Below are 23798 nucleotides of genomic sequence, written 5' to 3' on the forward strand. Positions count from 1 at the left end.
TTTCCATATTTTGAAGTGCAAATGTTGATGCACCGCTGACCCGCAGCATTGGACACATGTAAGCTTAGGTGTTTGTGAAATCACCTGGTGTTTTTTTCGCGCTTATTTAGCCACAACATTAGCGCCAAATGAAACATTATGTCACTACTGGTCCAACGTTTTCTAAAAATAATGTTAAAAAAACAACTTAAAGTCTTGGCCAGCTTTTTACTGATGTATACTATTCATGTTTAAATAACTTTTACTGCAAATGAATATAGTCTACAAATATCGGTTATCGGCCTCTTTGACTGAATAATTTGTATTGGCCCTGAAACAAACATATCGGTTGATCTCTAATCCATATGTAGATCTATATGAATTACGGACACCTAGTGACAAGTCAATGTAATACCAAATGACACCACAATCTGTTTATTCACGCTTAAATTAAAAAATTAGGCCATTGATTTGACTGATTGTCGACTATGTGCAAAATCCAACCAGATTTGACGAGGAAAATCTGAGTCGTAGACAGCCCAGTTAACAGCATCAAAATTAACCAGTGTAGCTACTTTCTGAAGCGCTTGAAGAGTGGATGGACACTTCTGTTGGCCAAAGAGGATTTACTGCTTCGGGTTTGATATTCCATGTAGACTGTATCATCTGCACCAGACATGGAGCTCATGGTCCCTGTACGCCTTGAGAACTGTTTAAAAGCATGAAGGCAAAGAAACAGAAAAAATGTAAAAAATAAAATAAATAAAGGCAGCGATTGTTCGTTCCCAAACATTTTTTGTAGCACTCACCTGTGGCCGAGCTCCCACCTCCCCAACCACCATCTCCTCCTCAGCATCCAGATCAGATGCAGCCAGGACCTTCTGAAGAAGCTGCTGCTGTTCTTCTCTGGTGGAGAACATCAAGGCTTCTTCCTCCATTCCTGCCAATTGTGTGATCACCTAAGGCAGGGGTCCGCAACCCAAAATGTTCAAAGAGCCATAATGGACCAAAAATACAAAAAACTAATCTGTCAGGAACCACAAAAAAAATAAAAGTCTTCCATCATGTGTTGCTTTCATTATAAGACTTATATAAGTGTCTATGTTAGCTATATTACACTGCTAGCTCTTATCTGTTAGGTGTGTGTTATATTTGGATTTGATGTTGTACATGTTTAAAAATATCTGCTTGCACAGGTATTTGTTTTGTTTGCAACAGCCACCTGCCTGACACCACGCCAGGCTGAAAGAAACGCGTGTCGCAAGCTGACACAAATCTTCGTTGACAGAAATGTTGAAATTTAATATTTATTCTACACATTTTTACAACATTGGAAAACAGTCTTTCTGTGCCAGCATCGGAGAAAGTTATACATGTAAACCAGGGGTGCCAACACTTTTTCAGCAGGCGTGCTTGCTAATGACCAAGTTGATGTGATGTACTTCACACGCAGGCACGCACACACATACTGCTGTATTACCTTATCCTGATGAGTTGCATTGCTTGTAATCAGACAGGATGCACAGTAGTTGCTGATAAGCTCCACAACTTTGCATTTACATTGTGGAGGGGAAAAAAAGGCCTCCTCTCTTTCCAACACCACATGAAAGTGTTTTTTAGCTTTTTATTTGTCCAGCGTCAATACTCGTTTTTATACCCTTTACAAGAAATACATTGGCTGTCACATCACTTTTATTGCGAAAACAGGAACTGTGCGGTTGGTCTTTACAGTTTTGACAGCCGGTACGGAGAGGGAGTCTGTTGAACTAAAAACTGCTTTTTGCCTTCCTGACTGTCGTTTTTTTTTCTTCATAAAAGGTTTGGAGCAGCCAACGTCATTGCGCAAGATCCTCGAGTGCCGTGAATGTCTACCAAGTAACGAAAGTGACGTCGTAGTGAAGATTGATGATCAGTAATTTTTAGGTCTACATTTTTTGGGACGGCATGGCGCGGTTGGGAGAGTGGCCGTGCCAGCAACCTGAGGGTTCCTGGTTCAATCCCCACCTTCCACCAACCTCGTCACGTCCGTTGTGTCCTTGAGCAAGACACTTCACCCTTGCTCCTGATGGGTCGTGGTTAGGGCCTTGCATGGCAGCTCCCGCCATCAGTGTGTGAATGGGTGAATGTGGAAATAGTGTCAAAGCACTTTGAGTACTTTGAAGGTAGAAAAGCGCTATACAAGTATAACCCATTTATGCCTAATTGCGATCAAGTGACACACCCTCACCAATCGACCGGTAGCTCGCGATCGATCTAATGGGCATCCCTGAAGTAAACAAACTATTGCTTCAAAGGCCACACAACTACGATGTGTTCATGGACCACTGAAATTAGTAGGACAAAATGGTGCTCGCCAAATAATCTCATCAGTGAAGCATGAACACAAACATAGTAAACAGTTGGCTTTCTAACAAATAGGAAGGTTTGTATAAGACTTCCTTAAAGGAATGATGTACTGTTTGTCTATTGTGTGCTTTAAGGCCCCGTCAGCTTGCTCCTCCATGTCAAAACCCTCCGTTGGAGCTTGGTGTGCACCCCCTAAAAATTATAACCTTGCTTCAACGCCAGTGAAAACTGCAGAGTTGTGACTGGTTGGCCATTTTTTCCCCCAACACATAATTTTTGGTATGGAGTCTTTATTGTATTTTTTTCCTGGTTTGTACAAAAAACTATCAGATGTTCCAGTTCAGACAACGATCTGAATGTCGCTCAGTCCCTTTTTTTCCACCACTACTTTACAGAAAGCAAAAAATCTAGAGTTAAGGTTGTTCTCGCTCAGGAAAAGATAGCCCTCTAGCATTTTGGCAGATACTTGCACGTTGAGCAGGCAACCCAGACCAAAAACTAATAAAGCATCAATACGATGTTTGGAGTGGACGGTGAAGTGACTACGCCAAGCATATTCTAAGCTTAAGTGACTAAGCATTGTTCATGTTCTGTAGGGGCTAGGAATGTAACGGTATCAAAATATCACAGTATTATTTTAGTATATGTAATAAAAAATATAAAATAAACATTTAAAAAAGGCCTTAAAAATGCCATAATGTGTAAAATTAAGTGGCAGGAAAGTTTAGGATAAACACACTTGTTGTAATTGAACAAAAACACATTGCTCAAATGTTTTAATCATATTTATTACTCTAAACATGTACTTTTCAGCGCAAATATTGTGTGTAACATCCACTGTTTCAAGGAAATATTAAAAAAACAACAACAAAAACTGACAGTTGAGTGTCTTATAATTGACAATGTAAACATCCAGTGTAAAACAATAATGTTCAGTTTAGTGTCTTTAGAGATTTACTTCATGAGAAGCAATGTCCTCTACAGTGGACATGTTTTTATTTCAGTTTGGAAAATGCTCTTATTAATACCTCACAAATTGATGTTTAGCTTTGTGGCTTCAAATGTATATTCTGGGTGACAGTTTATGAGGTGGTGACTTGTCCAGGTTGTAAGCTACTTTCCCCCCAAGCCCCGCTCCCCCTGCAACATCGAGAGAAACAAGCACGTATAAAATGTATGGATGAATTGTGAATTTATCAGGTAGTTTTTCAGTTTACTCCTATTTCCCACCATGTACCGTTTTCTTGGTGATTTCCCTCATTGCGGTGCGGCGTGACAGGCTGGCTCTATGTCACCTTGAAAACGTTTGAGACAAAAGTGGTGCACGTTGCTTTGTTGAACGCAGACTTTCTTACCTTTGCCAAATAAGTTGTTAGCAACGTAACTCAAACAGTTATGGATGAATTTTAATGACATTTTTTGGGAAATTTATAAATGGTTGATTTATATAGGCTAGTAAGGTAAAGTTTTGTACCTGACAAGTACTAATCAACCATTTATAAATACACATTAGTAGGCTAAATGAACCTCTTCAACATATTTTTTGGGAAATGTCCAAAAAAACAATTCCTCTCATTTACTACAAACACAGTTCATCTTACGGCATTCCACGCCCCCACTTTGCCGGCCAAGCGCTGCGAAGACAATTCTGGGAGATGTGGTTTAGTTTCAGACCCGGCCAACGCTAAAGCACCAGAAAAAACTATATACCAGGTTTTTGTTTGATACCACCACACGTCACGGCATTATTGTGAATACCGTTAAACCCCTGGTAGGGACACAAGCAATGATAATATCACATTAAAATATGTACCTTAAAGCTGTAGCCCTGGTCCACTAGAAACCTCTGTCTCTTGGTGGAATAAGCCATCTCCTGGGTGTCCTGAGACACCAGCGAGTAGAAATATGCGTTGTATTCCTCTGCTATCATTCCTAAATAATATATAATTCATAAATACATACAACTTTAAACAGTTACTTAAATATGTTAATAATTATATTTGGAATCATATATATCAATATGTTGTTAAAGTACATTTAATTGTTTCATTATTTAGTTATTATGGGCCGCAGTTAGCATGTAGGCCACACAGTCAGGAGATCTGAGTTTGAATTTATGTTCAGGCATCTCAGTGTGGAGTTTGCATGTTCTTTTGCTTTATATTTTTTGTTCCTTTAGTTGCGTGTCAGCACTCCATGAATGTATTTTATCTGTCAAACTCACCCATCAAAATCAGCGACACTAACACAAATCTAGTTCAATGATTGCTTTGGTGTGCAGCTTGGAAATTTGGAAGTCTTTCGAAACGCGGCGGCTAAGGTGAATATACGGTTACTTTTTCGAAAGTTGGTGGTAAATATTTTAGACCTTACGGAGTAAGAGAAAAGTCCTGTAAAAAAGCATGCTACACCAAGTAAAAGCATGTAGCAGTAAAAGTAGAGGAATTAATTAAATCTGTCGGGGTTAAAGCCACACTTTCAGACTAAGATAGTGAGCAGTACTCCTCCGCTTGTCTGGTCGAAGTTCTACAGACAAGTTGAAATAATAAAGTAAATCCCACTGATCCGCCCACTGACTTTGAGGCCGAGTTTAACAGGTAAAATACATGAATGAAGTGCTGCCACTCAGGTTTATGAAACAATAATCAAATGACAAAATAATAAATTAAATCATGAAATTATGATCTATTAAATATTGCAATAATTAAAGTATTAAACATTTAAATGTACTTTAACATTACATCAATTAATTACACATTTAATAAAATATTTGTGTTTTAATTCCAATTTCAATTATTAGTGACACCTTTAAGTAATTATTTAAAGATTTATTTTTTTATCAAAAATGTTCCCCCATTTAACCCCACATAACCAAATACATACAATGTGCCATGCTTATGACAAAGGAAGTGAAACAAACCTTTCTTGGCTCTTAAGACTCTACCAAGCCTCTGAGCTTCCTGCCTTCGTGATCCACCATGGGAAGAGATTTGGATAAGAACATTTGCTTCTGGCAAGTCAAATGAGGTGTCTCCAACCTGTTTAGGAGTCAATAAATTAATTAAAACACAAGTTAAGTTAAATTCAATAAATGGTAAAAAAGTACTATTTCAAGCAATATAGTACCACTTTTCTCCAAAGACAATAGTGTGATAGGAACTGGCCATTAGGGGGGACAAATTGTTGAAGCTTCCGTTTAATTACTCAGGCTCTGTTCTCAACTGTTTTTTACCTTGGATATGAAAATGGTGTTGATCTTGGGGTTGTGTTTGAAGTTCTGCAAGATTTGCATACGTTCCCCTTGGGAGGTTGGGCCATAGATGTATGGCCTTGAGCAGACAATCATTGTGGGTAGTTAATGTGCAACTTATTGAAACAAACTTTTGGAAATAACTTACTTGTTGAGGCGAATGGCATATTCTTTCAAGGCAAAGACATTATCAGCAAAGACGATGATCTTGTCATTGCGCCTTTCATGAAAGCGAATAAGAAACTGGCAGGCTCTGAACTTATTGGGATTCATTGTATAAAGCAAAATGCGCTTCTTAGTCTTCATGGCCACATACTCTCTATAAAACTCAGGAGACATTGGACACCACACCTGCGAATTTGACGGAGTACAACTTTTAAGTAGCTGCCAATGAACTACAATGTGCACAATCAATGTGATTATTTGAATAAAAAGTGAAAAACAAGGGAAGGTTAGAAGTCACTCACCTCTGCACACTGGACCTTGGCAATGTAGCCATTGTTCTGCAACTCCATCCAGTTCGCTTCATATAACTTTGGCCCAATGAGAAAGTTAAGGTCCACTATCTTGTCGTCCTCTCTAACTAAAGTTGCGGTGAGGCCCAGTTTGCAGTGTGCCTGGACAATGGTCAATACACGTCGAAACATTTTTGCTACAAGAAGCACATTTAAAAATATTAGCATATCACTACATTCAGCAAAACTCTGACAATCAGGTTTATCTCACATGTGATTGGCAAGGAAGTGTGATTTAATTTTCAAACTTACCAGGAATAGTGTGCACCTCGTCTAGTATAATAAGACCCCACTCTTGGCTTTTCATCCACTCCATCACCCTCTCGGCTTCCCAGGAGCGTTTGGTGGTGTGGCCCAGCATAGAGTAAGTGCTTATGGCAACTGAGCAGCCAATTGGCTTGTCTTTGGCATCCGAAGTGAAGCGGCAGATTTGAGAGTCATCGATAGTTGACCACATTTTAAACTGGGCCTTCCACTGTTCCACGGATACAGAGGAGTTACCCAACACCAGGCAACGTTTGCGCACTGTACATGCTGCTGTTACACCCACAAGAGACTTGCCCGCTCCTGGAAATCAAATGAGATGAGGCAACCGTTGCAAATAGACTCATTGACAAGGATAGATGTACACTTATAATTTCATCAAAATTGATACAAAAGCCATATTGTTGACAAATACATATTTGCCCAGATTAGACTGAGAGATACTAGTTGAACAATTTGTTCTGTTTTTTGGGTTGCAAAACTGTACTTACTGTTAGTGTAACAGTAAGTACAGTTCTACATCGCGGCAACCATGCTAATTTAGAGCTGGGATGATTTGTCAACTTGGCATCATCAATGATGTAAACACTTTTCTTTCTTTCTTTTTTCCTTATTGGCTGCACAATATTATAAGGCTACAACATTGTATTAGAATGAGTATAAAAGGACAGTGCCACTCTGAATTACCAGTTAGAATCCAAAATGCCCATAGTTTACCTGGCTTTAGCTTGGCATGAATGTAGACCTGGGCGATTAATCGATTTGATCAATAAATTGGAGGTTTTCAGTGCAGATTTATCAAATACATTTTAAAAATATGTTTCTCCTCTTGCTTTGGCATATTTTTTGCCCCTATGAGCTTTAATAGTTTACACCCTCTTCATTAGCAGAGATTCCCAGACCTAGCAAAACATGGCTAATACTTACGCAAACAAGAGCAAGACATGTGTTTCAAAGAAAATAAGTGTTGCCAGTGTGGTGGCATTTCTGACCTTTGTACCATATTTTGTGTATGTCAAAGTCCGAAAAGAGAGCGAGGTCGAAAAGCATTAAGAATGTCTGCTCGTTTCTCTTTTTTCTATTCTGTGCCATTGAAGGAGCATATGTGGATTAGAGTTGAATATATGGTCGGCCTGACCATTCTACAAAATGTTTTGATTGTTTGTTATGGCTAAAGGATTCAAGGAGGTTGCAGAATAAACAGGTCCAAAACAACGGGACCTTGACACACGAGGGAAACACATAAATGGCCAAGTAGACCAAGTCTATGTATGATTCGCATGATTCTCGATTCATCCAACGTCTCCGGAGGACATTGTCTGTTTGCATGGCAATTCAATCCAACCTTGTATCATTTGATTATGGGTAAATAAAACTTTTGTACTAAATTCACTTTTGTTGCTGTTTAAGATTTGGACCTTCCACCACATAAAATTGGCGTCACGAACAGGATGATCTAGAACGCTGCAGGTCGACATCTGCTCCCGGTCTCTCTCTAGGCAGACAGAGATTTGCACGTGCGCATCTAAAGGTAAGCAATTTTGCTTAATGTGTAAATTCTGTCTGTCTGGAGATGGTCGGGACTGGTAAGACTAAATGCTGAACCTGTTTTTGATAAAAGATAGGTCTAGCCAGGTTCTCCAAAAACAACCTGGAATGGGGTATGTTATGGTTGGCTTGGGTTGTTTTATATGTGATTATATTGTCTGTGTGTTTGTTTGAAAACTTGTGATTTTTTGTTTTAACAATAAGGGGAACTGTTAATAGAATTGTGGTGGTTCAGGAGTGTCTAGCACAGACTATTTGAGGCAAATACATTTCTTAACCTCTTTCTACTTCTTCTGCAAGTACACTTGGTTGGCGATTTGGATACAGCTAAAGTAAAGGCATTTTCACTAGCCGGGTGGTACATTTGACTATAAAAAATTGTTGAAAGTCTGTTTGAATGTGCGACACATCTGTCTTTGTGGAACTGCAGCGGTAAAGGCCTCATTTTTAGTGACTTTTTAAGTGATCGACTGAGCTGTCACGACGTTCTGATTAGTGTGCTGCAGTTAGACAGATAGAGATCGGGCTCCATACAGTTGAGCGTTGATGAAACTGTTTTGGAACTGACCATACATGATGGCTGTAGAATTGTTGGCTGATTACCAGTGATTCTACGGTGCTTTTAGGCTGGTTTTCGTGTTGGTCGGGGTGGTAACGTAGGGTCTGCTCCGCTGGACGGGTTAATCACCGTTTAATGAGTAAGAAGTGACCTGCGTTCGTGATATGAGACGGCCGTTCCACAAAAAGCACGCGTGTATAATTGTTTATAGTGTCCGGACATGGGGTGGGTATTATATTGTTAATGTGTGTGTGTATTGGTGAATGTTGAACAGTGTGTTGGATGTGTAGTGATTCAGTTTTATTGTTGGTACATTTATATATGCGTAATTTAATAAGAATTGTGTATGCACCTGCGGGTCTGACTTTTTCATTTTCCCTCTCTTGAAAGAGTTAATCATTACTCCCACTCACCAGCCCCCCGTACATTCCCCGCTAATCTGTAAAGTTTTGTCCAAACTATGTGTGTGTGTATGAGAAGATAGACAAAGTTTATGTTCGGAAATCATATGAGTGAATGATTTATCCATCCATCCATCTTCTTCCGCTTATCGGAGGTCGGGTCGTGGGGGCAGCAGCCTAAGCAGGGAAGCCCAGACTTCCCTCTCCCCAGCCATTTCGTCCAGCTCAGAGTGAATGATAAATGTTGTTCATTATTATTAGGTTCTGATATAATACAGCTGTGCTTCTGGGTGAGAAAAATAGTTGACTGTTGAGGTTGTTTTTGTCTGTGTGAGTCTGATTGTGACTGTGTGATATTACAGTTTTGTAAGAAAGTGTCTGAGATTTTGATTACAGAAAAAGGCTCGCTCTTTGTTGATTTTTTGTGCGCGTGTGACGCAGTAAGAAGAAGAGGAGGCTCTGTTAGGAGACATTTGCGATAAGAGGTGTGTCTGTGTAACGTGCTGCACGTTAGACGTGGGCCGAAGAGGAGTGTCACTGTTAGCATAATTTAGCATAAATTAGATTAGCATAGGATTAGTTTAACATTGAGCTAGGTTAGCAAAAATTAGCTTACCGAGGCCTAGTAAGGCTAGTTTAGCATTTAGCTTAGCATTACAAAATGTGAGTGGACAGCTTTCTCAGTCTGAAGAGAGTGCTGGCAGGTTGGTTTTGATAATAAGTAAAATAAAAGATAAATAAATAAACATTTAAATATCAATAAATACATTTGGGTAGCTTTGAATTAATATTTATATAGCAAATACATTAAATAAAGTTAAATAAGTAAATTCAAAAAAATTGAATTTAAATTTGATAAAGGTAAATTGATTGTTTAAATATATTGACATTTTTATTATTTTAAGAATAATCATGATAAAATAAAATTAAAATTTATATTCTAAAACATTTTTAACTTTTATCTGTGTAACTGGTACTAATCATATATTGTCAACGTTTATAGTCACACCTATGTGAATTATGGAGTCTGAGTCGCAGGTTTGGTCAGCAGTTGGGGCTTCAGTAAACTGAAACCACTGTTAGCCGATGAAATAAAAAGATATTCACAGAAATGGAACAAGCGGACACAAAGCTGTCTCTCACCCTGGCCGGTGGACGGGACTTTCGACACAAGCCAGTGTAGAGAGATGGGAGTTTTGATAAACAATTACAAGGCAAAGGATAAAAAACCTAAACGCATTCAGAAACGTGACAGAGAGTTAGCTGTTCTACAGTTGTTTTTATTCACGCCAGAAGGGAAGATAGTGAGGAAGAAGTACAGACAAAAGTCGCCACACTCAGCGCTCCAGTCATAACAAAACATAGATCAGCGTTAAACAAATTCTAATATAAGGACATACTAAGTTATGAGAACTTAAGTAAACAGGTAGCAAGTAAACCAGAAATAATAATTGAAATAAATAAAGGAAGCAAATTTCTATGTGATACTGGAGCATGTAGTATTACATGTAGAGAATAAAACTAAGTGGGAACTAAATGTCTGTAAAATAAGCAGTCTGTCCAGTGTTTACAAGAACGAGACGTCATGAACTGTGCTCGGATTAGCAATAGCATCAGATTATGAAGGAGGAATAACTGTTAAGAGATAAAGAAAGACGCATGACATTATATGGTTTTGGATTGTTGTTGACCCTGTTGTATTTTATAAGACTGATTTATTTTAGATTGATGTGTTTTTAAGGAGAGAAATAGAAAAAAGGATGTATTACATGTAAGTTTTTATTGTGAGAGAGAGAGAGAGAGAGAGAGAGAGAGAGAGAGAGAGAGAGAGAGAGAGAGAGAGAGAGAGGGAGCGAGAGGGAGCGAGAGAGAGAGAGAGAGAGAGAGAGAGAGAGAGAGAGAGAGAGAGAGAGAGAGAGAGAGAGAGCAGGAGAGGTTAGAAGGGAAGGTGAAGAGAATGGATGTTTATAACCTTACGTGAATGGTTTCTAGTAGAAGAGAATAGAAATAGAAACATTGTTTGAAGTGTAAGGAAAAGATGGATACAGGTTGTGGTGTGTAAAGGAAAAAGCAAGTTGAAGGAAAGAGGAGAAAGTGACAAATGAAGGTGCATGTGGAAAAACATGGTATTCGTGTGTCAGCGTATGCTGTTGGTGGTGGTTCGCTGCAAGTTTGTTTGTTTGTTTGGTTGTTTGAGTGAAATGGGAATAAATCAATAGTAATAATTAGATGTAAAATGGAATAAATTATGAGTGCGACAGATAATGAATGAATGAATGAAATAAGTTTATTTCGGTCATATAATCAACCATCAACCATTTAGTGTGACAAGTTTAACAGTACAGATTAGACATATTAACAATCATACACATTTACACACAAAAAGAAAAGAAAAGAAAAAGAATGACCGAAAAAGGGATAGGCTGAAGCCAAAGCTTATGTTGTAACTTATGGGTTATATAGTTCATGTGTAATGATCATTCCTAATTTGCATGTTTGATTTAATTGCTGATAAATTGATCTATTAATATTTACAGCTAAAAAGAGTTAAAAGGGAATTGATTTGAATTATACATGTATTTGATATTGATTATTTGAGAAACACTGACATTGAATTGAGTTGTTTCTACTCAATAGCCTAACAAAGGGTAAACTAAAAGACTGCATGTTCCACAATGCATTGCGGCAAACCGGATGTTAGAAAGACCGGGAGCAGGTGCATTGTGGTTGTTGAGATGAGAATTAAGAGCCTACGGGTGATGAATGAATGACAGATAACAACATATAAGGACCGTTTTGTACCGTTTGTATCCCCATTTTTTTCTTATATAAAGTTCAACTTTATTACACATTTCGACGTCCTGTCCAATACTTTGACCGTAGTTAATCTACATTTTTTGGTGCCGAAAAACCCGGAAAAAGATGAGCGAGGGAGAAGCTAAAGCCGCTGCTCAGATGACAGAAGAGGAACGTAGGACCGAAATGGAAAGAATGAGAAGAAAACGGGGTGCAATCAGAGGTACTACGACACGTCTTTTGAACCAGATAGACGGAGAAATGACCAAGCCAGATCCGGACATTGATCATTTGAGTACTTTATTGGACATGTTGTCCGCGAAGGAGGACAGTCTATTTGAGTTGGACAATGGAATTGAACTGCTCACAGCGTTGGATGACTTGGAGCACGAGATCGAAAACACGGAGGACTATAAACAACGTGTCATCCCGTATAAGAGCCGCGCACAGCGCATGGTGAAGAAAAAAGAGGATGAAAAACAGCAACAACAAGCATCAACGCAGTAGAGGGTGAGCGACGCTAACTCGGCCAACTCATTAGCATACAGGCAGTCTGTGAAGCTAAATTGATTATTGATAAATACAATGGCGATGTCAGTAAATGGCAGGAGTTTTGGAGCCAGTATGAGACTGCTATTCACACGAATGATGCATTGTGCAAACGTGAGAAGTTTACCTACCTGAAAACGTACCTCACAGGAACAGCTGCAAAGGCAGTAGCAGGACTTATGCTTACAGATGCTAATTATGACAGTGCTATCACATTATTATAAAGCAGATTGGGAAGGAAAGATCTGGTGATCAGTGCTCACATGTCAAGGCTGCTGAATCTAACTCCTGTGAAGAAATCCTCTGATGTGCATGCATTAAGGCAGCTATATGATGAATATGAAATTCAAATTAGGAGCTTGGAGTCACTGGGTGTAGTGTCAGACACTTATGGAAGCCTACTATGCCCAATTTTAATGAAGATGATTCCAGATGACATAGCTCTTGAATATAGCCGTCAGAGGGGAGATGATGATGAATGGAAGGTTGATGAAATAGTCAAATTCCTACAGAAGGAGGTTCAGAGCAGTGAAAGAGCACTGCAAATGACAACGTCATACACCCAAAAAGAACACAAACCAGAAAGTCAGCCATGGAAGCAGTTATGCTCATCCAATGGCACAAAAATGAACAGACCCAGCATGCAATCTGCTGCTGCACTGCACACAGTCAGCCAGAAGACACACAACTGTATATTCTGTGACAGTGCAGAACACAAATCTGAGCATTGCCCTACTAACAGCATTGCTCAACGCAAAGAAAAGATCAAGAAAATGGGAAGATGTTTTGTGTGTCTGGGACAGAAACACATTGCAAAAACATGCAAAGTGAAGGATGCAGCATGTGAAAAATGTGGAAGGAGGCATCACATTGCTGTGTGCACCGGTGAGAAAAGTGAGGTGCAGCCCCTCAATGTTAAAGAAGAGGCTGTTGTTTCCTCAGTCATTCCTCACTCAGCAAAGATTAAACGAGATGGACATAACACTGTGCTGCTACAAAAAAATGGCTCGCTGTTTACTCGATGGAGGGAGTCAGAGAAGCTTCATCCATGAAAACCTTGTGAAGAGCCTGAACTTACCAGTAATAAGACAAGAGACACTCACTCTTCACACATTTGGCTCCTCTGTCCCCACAATGTCACAACGCAACACAGTGAAAGTCATATTGGAGAATGTCTGGGACAACCAGCAAATAATTGAAATCGAGGCCTTAGAAACACCTCAGGTGTGCTCAGCTGTGATGAAAGTTCCCGGTGACCAGATTCAACATGAGCTCAAGAAAAAGGGACTACAACTAGCAGACTTCCCAGATAATGATGATGATTCTGAGCTATCTGTCCTGATAGGAGCAGACTACTATTGGCAAATTGTCTCAGGAAGAGTGGAGCGACTGACAGAGACATTAGTTGCACTAGAGAGCACATTTGGATGGTCTGTGCAGGGACCAGTGTGCATGTCAAGTGTCGCTGAGGCAACCTGCATGTTCATTCCACTTGAAGAGGACACACTTGTTTCCAAGCAACTAAGTGCATTCTGGGAAATTGAGTCTCTGGGCATCACAAGTGAAAACACACAGAACCCAGCAGAAGAAAAGGCTCTGCAGATGTTTGAGAGAACAACAACTTTCAAAGATGGACGATATCACGTGGAGTTGCCATGGAAACCAGACAAAGCAGCGCTCCAAGACAACTACAGAGTTGCTAAAAAACGATTTGAAGGTCTGAAGAAAAGACTGAAGAAGGATGTTACATTCTACAGCAGATACAATGAAGTAGTGGAGGACTATTTACAGCAGAACATTGCAGAGGATGTGCCAAAAGACAACGCAAGTACAGACAACGTGAAATACTACTTACCTCACCACGCAGTACTCAGAGAAGACAAAGTGACCACAAAGCTGAGAGTGGTGTTTGATGCGTCGTCTCATGAAGATGGCAGTCCATCCCTCAATGACTGTCTGCTCACAGGACCAAACCTGAATCCAGATCTCCTCAGTGTCCTCATTAAATTCAGAAAAAATGAAATCGCCTTTATGTCAGACATAAAAAGGCTTTCTTGCAGATCTCCATAGTGGAGAAAGACAGAGATGCAGTGAGACTTCTGTGGCTCACAGGCCCACCAAGCGGAGAAGAGGATGGAGAGCTGCGTGTTCTGCGGATGACCAGAGTGGTGTTTGGGGCCTCCCCGAGTCCATTCCTACTCGCAGCTACAATCAGAAAACACCTGAAACAATATGAAACAAAACAACCACAGGTTAAAGAGACACTAAGAGAGTCACTTTACGTCGATGATTTCATTGCAAGCTCACACAGTGTTGAAGAGGCCTATCATGTGACAGCAACTGCAACCCAAATGCTGTCAACCGCAGGCATGGACCTCTGCAAGTGGATGACCAACTCTCATGAGCTGGAGAAGAAATGGAAGGAGGGCACAACAGACCACACACTGGCATCGGAGACACACGGAGCTGTGCTCAAGGTGTTGGGCCTAGTGTGGAGACCAAAAACAGATGACTTCCCCTTTGACCTCAAACCGCTATTGAGCATCTTAATCAATCAATCAATCAATGTTTATTTATATAGCCCTAAATCACAAGTGTCTCAAAGGGCTGTACAAGCCACAACGACATCCTCGGTACAGAGCCCACATACGGGCAAGGAAAACTCACCCCAGTGGGACGTCAATGTGAATGACTATGAGAAACCTTGGAGAGGACCGCATATGTGGGTAACCCCCCCCCCCCCCCCCTCTAGGGGAGACCGAAAGCAATGGATTTCGAGTGGGCCTGACATAATATTGTGAAAGTCCAACCAACACATCAGCGAAAGTCCAGTCCATAGTGGGGCCAGCAGGAACCATCCCGAGCGGAGACGGGTCAGCAGCGTAGAGATGTCCCCATCCGATGCACAGGCTAGCGGTCCACCCCGGGTTGGGAGCAGAGTAGAAAAGAAAAGAAAATAAACTGCAGATCAACTGGTCTAAAAAGGGAGTCTATTTAAAGGCTAGAGTATACAAATTAGTTTTAAGATGAGACTTAAATGCTTCTACTGAGGTAGCATCTCTAACTTTTACCGGGAGGGCATTCCATAGTATTGGAGCCCAAATAGAAAACGCTCTATAGCCCACAGACTTTTTTTGGGCTCTGAGAATCACTAATAAGCCGGAGTTCTTTGAACGCAGATTTCTTGCCGGGACATATGGTACAATACAATCGGCAAGATAGGCAGGAGCTTGACCGTGTAGTATTTTATACGTAAGTAGTAAAACCTTAAAGTCGCATCTTAGGTGCACAGGAAGCCAGTGCAGGTGAGCCAGTATAGGCGTAATATGATCAAACTTTCTTGTTTTTGTCAAAAGTCTAGCAGCCGCATGTTGTACCATCTGTAATATTTTAATGCTAGACATAGGGAGGCCCGAAAATAAAACGTTACAGTAATCGAGACGAGATGTAACAAACGCATGGATAATGATCTCAGCATCGTTTGTGGACAAAATGGAACGAATGTTAGCGATATTACGGAGATGAAAGAAGGCCGTTTTAGTAACACTCTTAATGTGTGATTCAAACGAGAGAGTTGGGTCGAAGATAATACCTAGATTCTTTACCGAGTCGCCTTCTTTAATTGTTTGGTTGTCAAATGTTAAGGTGGTATTATTAAATAGATGTCGGTGTTGAGCAGGACCGATAATCAGCATTTCCGTTTTCTTAGCGTTGAGTTGCAAAAAGTTAGCGGACATCCATTGTTTAATTTCATTAAGACACGCATCCAGCTGACTAAAATCCGGCGTGTTGGTCAGCTTTAGGGGCATGTAGAGTTGGGTGTCATCAGCATAACAGTGAAAGCTAACACCGTATTTGCGTATGATGTCACCTAGCGGCAGCATGTAAATACTAAAGAGTTCAGGGCCAAGAACCGAACCCTGGGGAACTCCGCACGTTACCTTAACATAGTCCGAGGTCACATTGTTATGGGAGACACACTGCATCCTGTCAGTAAGATAAGAGTTAAACCAAGACAAGGCTAAGTCTGACATCCCAATACGCGTTTTGATACGCTCTAATAAAATATTATGATCAACAGTATCGAAAGAGGCGCTAAGATCAAGAAGCAGCAACATAGATGACGCATCAGAATCCATCGTTAGCAATAGATCATTAGTCATTTTTGCGAGGGCTGTCTCCGTAGAGTGATTTGCCCTGAAACCGGATTGAAAAGGTTCACAGAGATTGTTAGACGCTAAGTGTTCATTTAGCTGCTGTGCGACAATTTTTTAGAGGATTTTCGAGATAAACGGAAGGTGGGACACCGGCCGGTAGTTTACCATGAGGTCAGGATCGAGGTTAGGTCTTTTGAGTTGAGGATGAATAACCGCTTTTTTGAATGCTAGGGGAACAGTGCCAGAGGAAAGTGATAAGTTTATAATATTTGACACTGATGGACCTAATAATACAAAAAGCTCCTTGATAAGTTTCCCAGGAATTGGGTCAAGTAAACATGTTGTTTGTTTTGTCCCATTTATACATTTTAACAATTCCTCCAATGTTATTTCATCAAAGAGAGAGAAACTATTTTGGAGGGCAGTGCCCGTCGTATATACAGTCGTATCTGTGTTAATAGAACCCAGTTGTAGCTGAGATGCATTGTGTTTAATCTCTTTTCTAATGACTTCAATTTTCTTATTAAAGAAATTCATAAAGTCATCTGCTGAGTGGGTGGAGCTACTGGGAGGAGTCCCTTGTTGGGTTAGCGATGCTAATGTACTAAACAAAAATTTAGGATCATTTTTGTTGAGGTGGATGAGATTTGAGTAATATTTAGCTTTAGCTGAGGTAAGCATGCGTTTATAAGTTATTAAACTATCACACCATGCTTGATGGAAAACCTCAAGTTTAGTCGCACGCCATTTGCGTTCCAGCTTTCTACATGATCATTTCTGGGCTTTAGTTTCTTCTGTAAACCATGGGGTACGCCTTTTAGGGGCCCTTTTTAGCTTTAGTGGTGCTACACTATCAATGGTGTTGCGCAGGGCGTCGTTAAAGTTGTTAGTGAGGTTATCAATAGAGCCCACATAATTTGGGAATGGTGCCATTACCGAAGGCAGTAGGTCAGTAAGAGTCGTCGTTGTGGCAGCATTAATGTTGCGGCTGCTATAGTAGTTATTATTATTATTATTAGTTTGTTGACAATGAGTCAGAACTTCGAATTTTATAAGGTAATGATCGGACATTACTTTAGTGTACGGGAGTATCGTAACTTTGGAGGTGGTGACACCCCTGACAAGCACTAGATCTATCGTATTACTGTTGCGATGCGTGGGTTCATTTATTATTTCTGTAAGACCACAGCTATCAATTATAGTCTGGAGCGCCACGCATGGAGGGTCCGATGGGGTATTCATATGGATGTTAAAGTCTCCCATTATGATTATATTGTCGGCGTGCGTCACTAGATCAGCAACGAACTCTGAAAATTCATTGATAAAGTCCGAATAGGGCCCTGGAGGGCGGTAGATGACAGCCAGGTGCAGAGGCAGCGGTGTGACAAACCTCATAGTAAGCACCTCAAACGAGTTATATTTATTATTTAGGTTCGAGGTAAGGCTAAAGTTTTTGTTGTATATTAGTGCAACACCCCCACCCCTTTTAATGGGACGGGCAATTTGCGTTCCCGTATAGCCAGGAGGAGACGCCTCACCCAGTGCAAAAAATTTGTCTGGTTTGAGCCAGGTCTCGGCTAGACCAACGACATCAAGATTGTTGTTGTCGATTGTTGTTGGAAGACAATGATCGTATGTTTAAAACGCCCATTTTATAGGTAGTGGGCTGTTTTGAGGAGTTTTTGTTGAAAGTATCCGTAGCAGCAATATTAATAATGTTACGTTTATTATGCGTAGTGCACTTTAAATAATTTCGACCATATCTAGGAATTGATATGACAGGAATTTTTAGATTGTTTGCCACCTCAGTAAAATGCATGTCCACCTCTGACGCAGAAAAAACATTATGTGAGTTGTATATTATTCTAAGAGAATTGCTATGTGTGCAGGGATTATCCAGCCTGGCACTGGCTAGTTATATCTTAACAGACTCCTTATTAGCGTTTCTTTGAGGATTAGCTTTTAGCTTTTTCGTTAGCCCCGCTAACAACAACGCCTTTAGCTTTGTTGTTAGCCCCGCCCGACATCCCCGCTTCTGCTTCCGAGCGCACCGCTTACGTCTCTTTCGTTGACGGTCTCCGCTGGTAGTGGACGCCGCTGCTTCAAAGGCCACTGCTGGATGTAGCTCGCGAAGAATTCCCAAGCTAGCGAGTAGGTCCACCGTACACGCATCTTTCAGCCCAAAATGGCCCGATCTCTCCACATCCAGAATCGTAAGTCGGTCGTAAGTGATCACGGAGTGAACACGCTGTGAGCCAGCCATGAAATTGACTGAATTGACGGGTATTTTTGCCAAATCGGTCTACACTTCCAAGAGCGCATGCAAGAAGCTGCCACCGTGAAGCGCCGCCATCTTGAATTTTAAAAGAAAAGAAGAACACAAAGAGAAGTATTCTGCACTCAGCTGCACGCGTCTATGACCCACTTGGGTTCCTGACACCTTTCACAGTCAGAATCAAGTGCATGTTTCAAGAAATGTGGGAGAGAGGACTCTCCTGGGACGAAGAGCTACCACCTGACCTGACTCAAGAATGGCAACAGTGGTGTTCAGAACTGCCCCAGCTACACCAGCTCGCCATACCAAGGTGGTATCGAACAGACATGCAGCCAGAAAATAAACATGCCCTAACACTACATGTGTTCTGCGACACAAGTGAAAGAGCCTACAGTGCTGCCGCCTACCTACAAGGTGAATCGGCAGATGGAGAACCTATAATGAGCCTAGTCGTTTCCAAATCCAGGGTGTCTCCTCTCAAGAAAATGACACTGCCACGCCTGGAGCTCATGGGAGCTGTGATTGGAGCGAGACTAGCCAACAACTTGATGATGACTCTAAAATTGGAACCAAATCAGATAAGAATGTGGACAGACTCTATGATTACACTGCATTGGATTTGCAGCTCAGCTCAGAAGTGGAAACAGTTTGTTGCAAACAGAGTGACCGAGATCCAGTCACTGACCAACCCTGAGAGATGGTCACACATCCCAGGGAAGATAAATCCAGCTGACCTCCCCACAAGAGGACAAAGTGTTGAAGGTCTGATACTGAACCACCTATGGTGGAACGGGCCCAGCGTTTTGACATCAACTGATCAGTCAGAGGAGACTGAAAATGACAATGTTCCAGACAAGGTGAATGCAGAACTAAGGTCCAGCCAACAGATCACTGTGCAGCTCGCTGCAAATGACACAGACCCCACTGAACCAGTGTTAGAACTGGAAAGATACAGCAAGCTGAAAAGAGTCCTCAGAGTGACAGCCTGGATAAAGAGATTCATATCCAATGCTCAAACAAAAACAAAGAAAAAAGGAGAACTAACTGCTGACGAGTTCTTCGAGGCAGAAAAGTACTGGATCAAGACAACACAACAACAGAGTTTCAGCCAGGAGATAAAACAACTGAAAGTGGAAAAGGGCCTAAACCATGACTGCAAGATTAAAGAACTCAAACCTTTTCTGGATGAACACGAGCTGCTCAGTGTGGGAGGAAGGCTGCAGCAGTCCGAATTCACATACAGAGAGCAGCACCCATGGATTATGCCCAATAAACACAGATATTCAGAACTGCTGATACAGACCTGTCATGAAAAGATGATGCACTCAGGAGTGAGAGACACTCTCGTCCAAGTGAGGGAGAGATACTGGATCCTGCGTGCCAGGCAGCTAGTGAAGAGAACTGTGGCCAGCTGCACAGTTTGCAAAAGATTCAAGGCAAAGGCCGGACAGCAGATCACTGCGCCCTTGCCCAAAGACCGAATAACTGAATCCCCACCATTCGAAGTCACGGGTGTGGATTTTGCCGGACCACTTTATGTGAAAACAGATGATTCTGGGAAAAAGTCATACATCGCACTATTCATCTGTGCTGTTACCAGAGCAGTACACCTGGAACTGGTCTCAGATCAGTCAACAGAGACATTCCTGTTAGCGTTGAAAAGATTCATCTCCAGAAGAGGATTATGCAAAATAATCTACTCAGACAATGCCAGAACATTCTAGAGAGCTGATCAAGACCTGAAGGAGCTGTGGAAGGCTATCAAAGAACCCCAGCTGTTAGAGTTCTTCTCAGAAAAGGGCATCACCTGGAAGTTCATTGCAGAGCGAGCAGCCTGGTGGGTGGATTCTGGGAGAGGCTCGTCCGATCAGTAAAAACATGCCTGAAGAAAGTTCTAGGGAGAGCTTCACTCAACTTTGAAGAGATGTGCACAATACTGACAGAAGTGGAGGCGATCATAAACTCAAGGCCTCTGACATTTGTGCACAATGAAGTGGATGAACCACAGCCGCTGACCCCAGTCCACTTTCTGGTGGGAAAACGGCTGACCTCTCTGCAACCAAAGCCCTTCCCTGCTAACTTTCAGCACACAACTGCAAACAAGGCAGAGATCACTCGAAGATGGAAGTACAGACAGAGACCCACAACCAGCTTCTGGAACGCTTGGCGTAAGGATTACTTACTGGACTTGAAGTCAGCACACCGCTGTGACACACCGACACCCACCCCACTGAAAGTGGGTGACGTTGTACTCACTGGAGAGGACAACACCCCCAGACAAACCTGGAAACTGGGAAGAATCACAGAACTGTTTACCGGCCGAGATGGACTTGTCAGGTCGTGCATAGTCCGCACTCCCTCAGGGACTTTGCTAAGAAGACCTATTCAGTTACTGTACTGTCTTGAGATTTAGATGAACGTAGTTCATGGGGGGAGGATGTTGTAACTTATGGGTTATATAGTTCATGTGTAATGATCATTCCTAATTTGCATGTTTGATTTAATTGCTGATAAATTGATCTATTAATATTTACAGCTAAAAAGAGTTAAAAGGGAATTGATTTGAATTATACATGTATTTGATATTGATTATTTGAGAAACACTGCCATTGAATTGAGTTGTTTCTACTCAATAGCCTAACAAAGGGTAAACTAAAAGACTGCATGCTCCACAATGCATTGCGGCAAACCGGATGTTAGAAAGACCGGGAGCAGGTGCATTGTGGTTGTTGTGATGAGAATTAAGAGCCTACGGGTGATGAATGAATGACAGATAACAACATATAAGGATCGTTTTGTACCGTTTGTATCCCCATTTTTTTCTTATATAAAGTTAAACTTTATTACACATTTCGACGTCCTGTCCAATACTTTGACCGTAGTTAATCTACAGCTTATATTTGCCTATCCTATACATTCACTGAACATTAGATTGCGTGGAACATCAACGTTTAAAAATTAAAGATGAAAGTAATTGTTACTATATTTTATAATTTTTAATTATTTCACCTTTCAAGGTTTTCTTAAACCATAACAAAAAACTATGTCTTCAGCTCATCACTGAGCTTGTTCCACCATTTAACTCCTAAAACTGAAATACATTTGTATTTTATATTTGCTCTTACTTTACCTATTTCAAAAATCAATATTCCCGTAAATTATAGTTTTCTCCTCTTAATTGAAATAACCTAAGAATACAAGCTGGAAGGCTGTTGTTCTTTAATTTCCATTATTTGGTGAATCTTTTGCAATTTGTTCAATGAACAATGAAGACTGCAAAGAAGAAAGTTTTAGGTGGGATCGGTGTATTAGCGACGGACTACAGCAACACAACCAGGAGGACTTTGAGGTGGATAGCAGACGCGCTAGCCGCCGAACTCACCTTAACTTCCTCCGTCTCCGGGCCGCCGACCGCATCTGTGATCGGGTGAAGTCCTTCGTCGCACCGTCGATCGCTGGAACACAGGTGGGCACGGGTGTTGATGAGCAGATGAGGGCTGGCTGGCGTAGGTGGATAGCTAATGTTTTTAGCATAGCTCTGTGAGGTCCGGTTGCTAAGTTAGCTTCAATGGTGTCGTTAGCAACAGCATTGTTAACCTTCGCCAGGCTGGAAAGCATTAACCGTGTAGTTACAGGTCCATGGTTTAATAGTATTGTTGATTTTCTATCTATCCTTCCAGTCGAGGGGTTTATTTATTTTGTTTCTATATGCAGTTAAGCACGATGCTATCACGTTAGCTCCGTAGCTAAAGTGTTTCGCCGATGTATTGTCGTGGAGATAAAAGTCACTGTGAATGTCCATTTTGCGTTCTCGACTCTCATTTTCAAGAGGATATAGTATCCTAGGTGGTTTAAAATACAAATCCGTGATCCACAATAGAAAAAGGAGAGTGTGGAATCCAATGAGTCAGCTTGTACCAAAGTTACGGTCAGAGCTAAAAAAAGATATATCTTGCACTGCATTCTAGTCTTTACTCTAACGTTCCTCATCCACAAATCTTTCATCCTCGCTCAAATTAATGGGGTAATCGTCGCTTTCTCGGTCCGAATCAATCTCTAGCTGCATTGAAAACAATGGGGAAATGTGAGGAGCCTTTCAACCGTTGACGTCACGCTACTTCCGGTACAGGCAAGGCTTTTTTTATCAGCGACCAAAAGTTGCAACTTTATCGTCGATGTTCTCTACTAAATCCTTTCAGCAAAAATATGGCAATATCGCGAAATGATCAAGTATGACACATAGAATGGATCTGCTATCCCCGTTTAAATAAAAAAAATTAATTTCAGTAGGCCTTTAAATATGGAAAAATAAAAGAATAATATAACATATGCAGACATTTCTTATTCAGCATGTGTCTTACTTTATACAGAATAGCAATGGATTTGGATATTTTTCCCTTTATATATTCAATAGGCGGTTTCCAACATAATTTATGATCAATTATTATTCCCAAGAATTTAGCTCCATATACTCTATCAATTTCCACTTGATTCAATTTTAATTTTGCTTCACAATTTGTCCTTGCACCACTAAACACCATAAATTTAGTTTTCTTATCATTTAATAACTTATTAATATCAAACCATTTTTTTAGCTGAATCAACTCAACCTCTATTATCCTCAACACTTCCTTCAAGTCTTCTCCTGAACAATATACATTTGTATCATCTGCAAACATAATACATTTACATTTATTAAATACTGAACAAATATCATTTAAATAAAGTATAAATAACTTAGGTCCCAATACCGAGGCTTGTGGAACCCCACAAGTTACTCTTTTTGGCTGTGATTTAGTCTTATTAAATTCCACATATTGAGATCACCTCTTATGCCATAGTTTTCCAATTTACGGGGTTATTGAAGTAAGATGTGAGAAAAATGTCTGCTGTGGTTCGCCATATAATTTGGAATGTGCACTCACGCACACACACGACCTTGTGTGTGTGTGGTGCATTTGGGAGTGGAAGTTTGAAAATGAATATAATAAGAGTAAGTATTAAGTCGTTTAACTTTAAAATGTAGTCTAACATTTTTAGGTTGGAGTATTTTTATTTTTATTTTGACATTTGCAGTACACCATACATCTGGGTGGTGAGCTAAGATAAGATGATGGCATAACAGATAATAAATAAGGAGGCACACCAAATCTCAACAG

At 40.7% G+C, this 23798-nt stretch overlaps 1 protein-coding gene and 1 long non-coding RNA gene across 3 annotated transcripts in view; both read right to left on the minus strand.

The window, feature by feature from the left end:
* Nucleotides 1–398: 398 nt before the first annotated feature.
* The window catches only part of LOC133640356 (general transcription and DNA repair factor IIH helicase subunit XPB-like), a 66828-nt gene continuing 43428 nt past the window's right edge, over nt 399–23798 (minus strand). For both annotated transcript variants that reach the window (XM_062033730.1, XM_062033737.1), the window contains exons 8-15: nt 6343–6657; nt 6043–6227; nt 5724–5926; nt 5558–5654; nt 5246–5363; nt 4139–4257; nt 789–938; nt 399–688 (exon numbers count right to left, since the gene is read on the minus strand). In XM_062033730.1, the coding sequence (XP_061889714.1) occupies nt 551–688; nt 789–938; nt 4139–4257; nt 5246–5363; nt 5558–5654; nt 5724–5926; nt 6043–6227; nt 6343–6657 (1325 nt within the window). In that variant the 3' untranslated portion in view covers nt 399–550. The remainder of the gene's footprint in view (nt 689–788; nt 939–4138; nt 4258–5245; nt 5364–5557; nt 5655–5723; nt 5927–6042; nt 6228–6342; nt 6658–23798) is intronic.
* On the minus strand, nt 13216–20834 carry LOC133664759 (uncharacterized). Its single transcript, XR_009828616.1, has 3 exons — nt 20823–20834; nt 14305–14412; nt 13216–14205 (listed from the first exon to the last, which is right to left on the minus strand). It is a non-coding gene; the product is annotated as an uncharacterized LOC133664759 (long non-coding RNA).

Source organism: Entelurus aequoreus, linkage group LG02, assembly GCF_033978785.1.
Source record: "Entelurus aequoreus isolate RoL-2023_Sb linkage group LG02, RoL_Eaeq_v1.1, whole genome shotgun sequence".
In the NCBI taxonomy this organism is placed as follows: Eukaryota; Metazoa; Chordata; class Actinopteri; order Syngnathiformes; family Syngnathidae; genus Entelurus; species Entelurus aequoreus.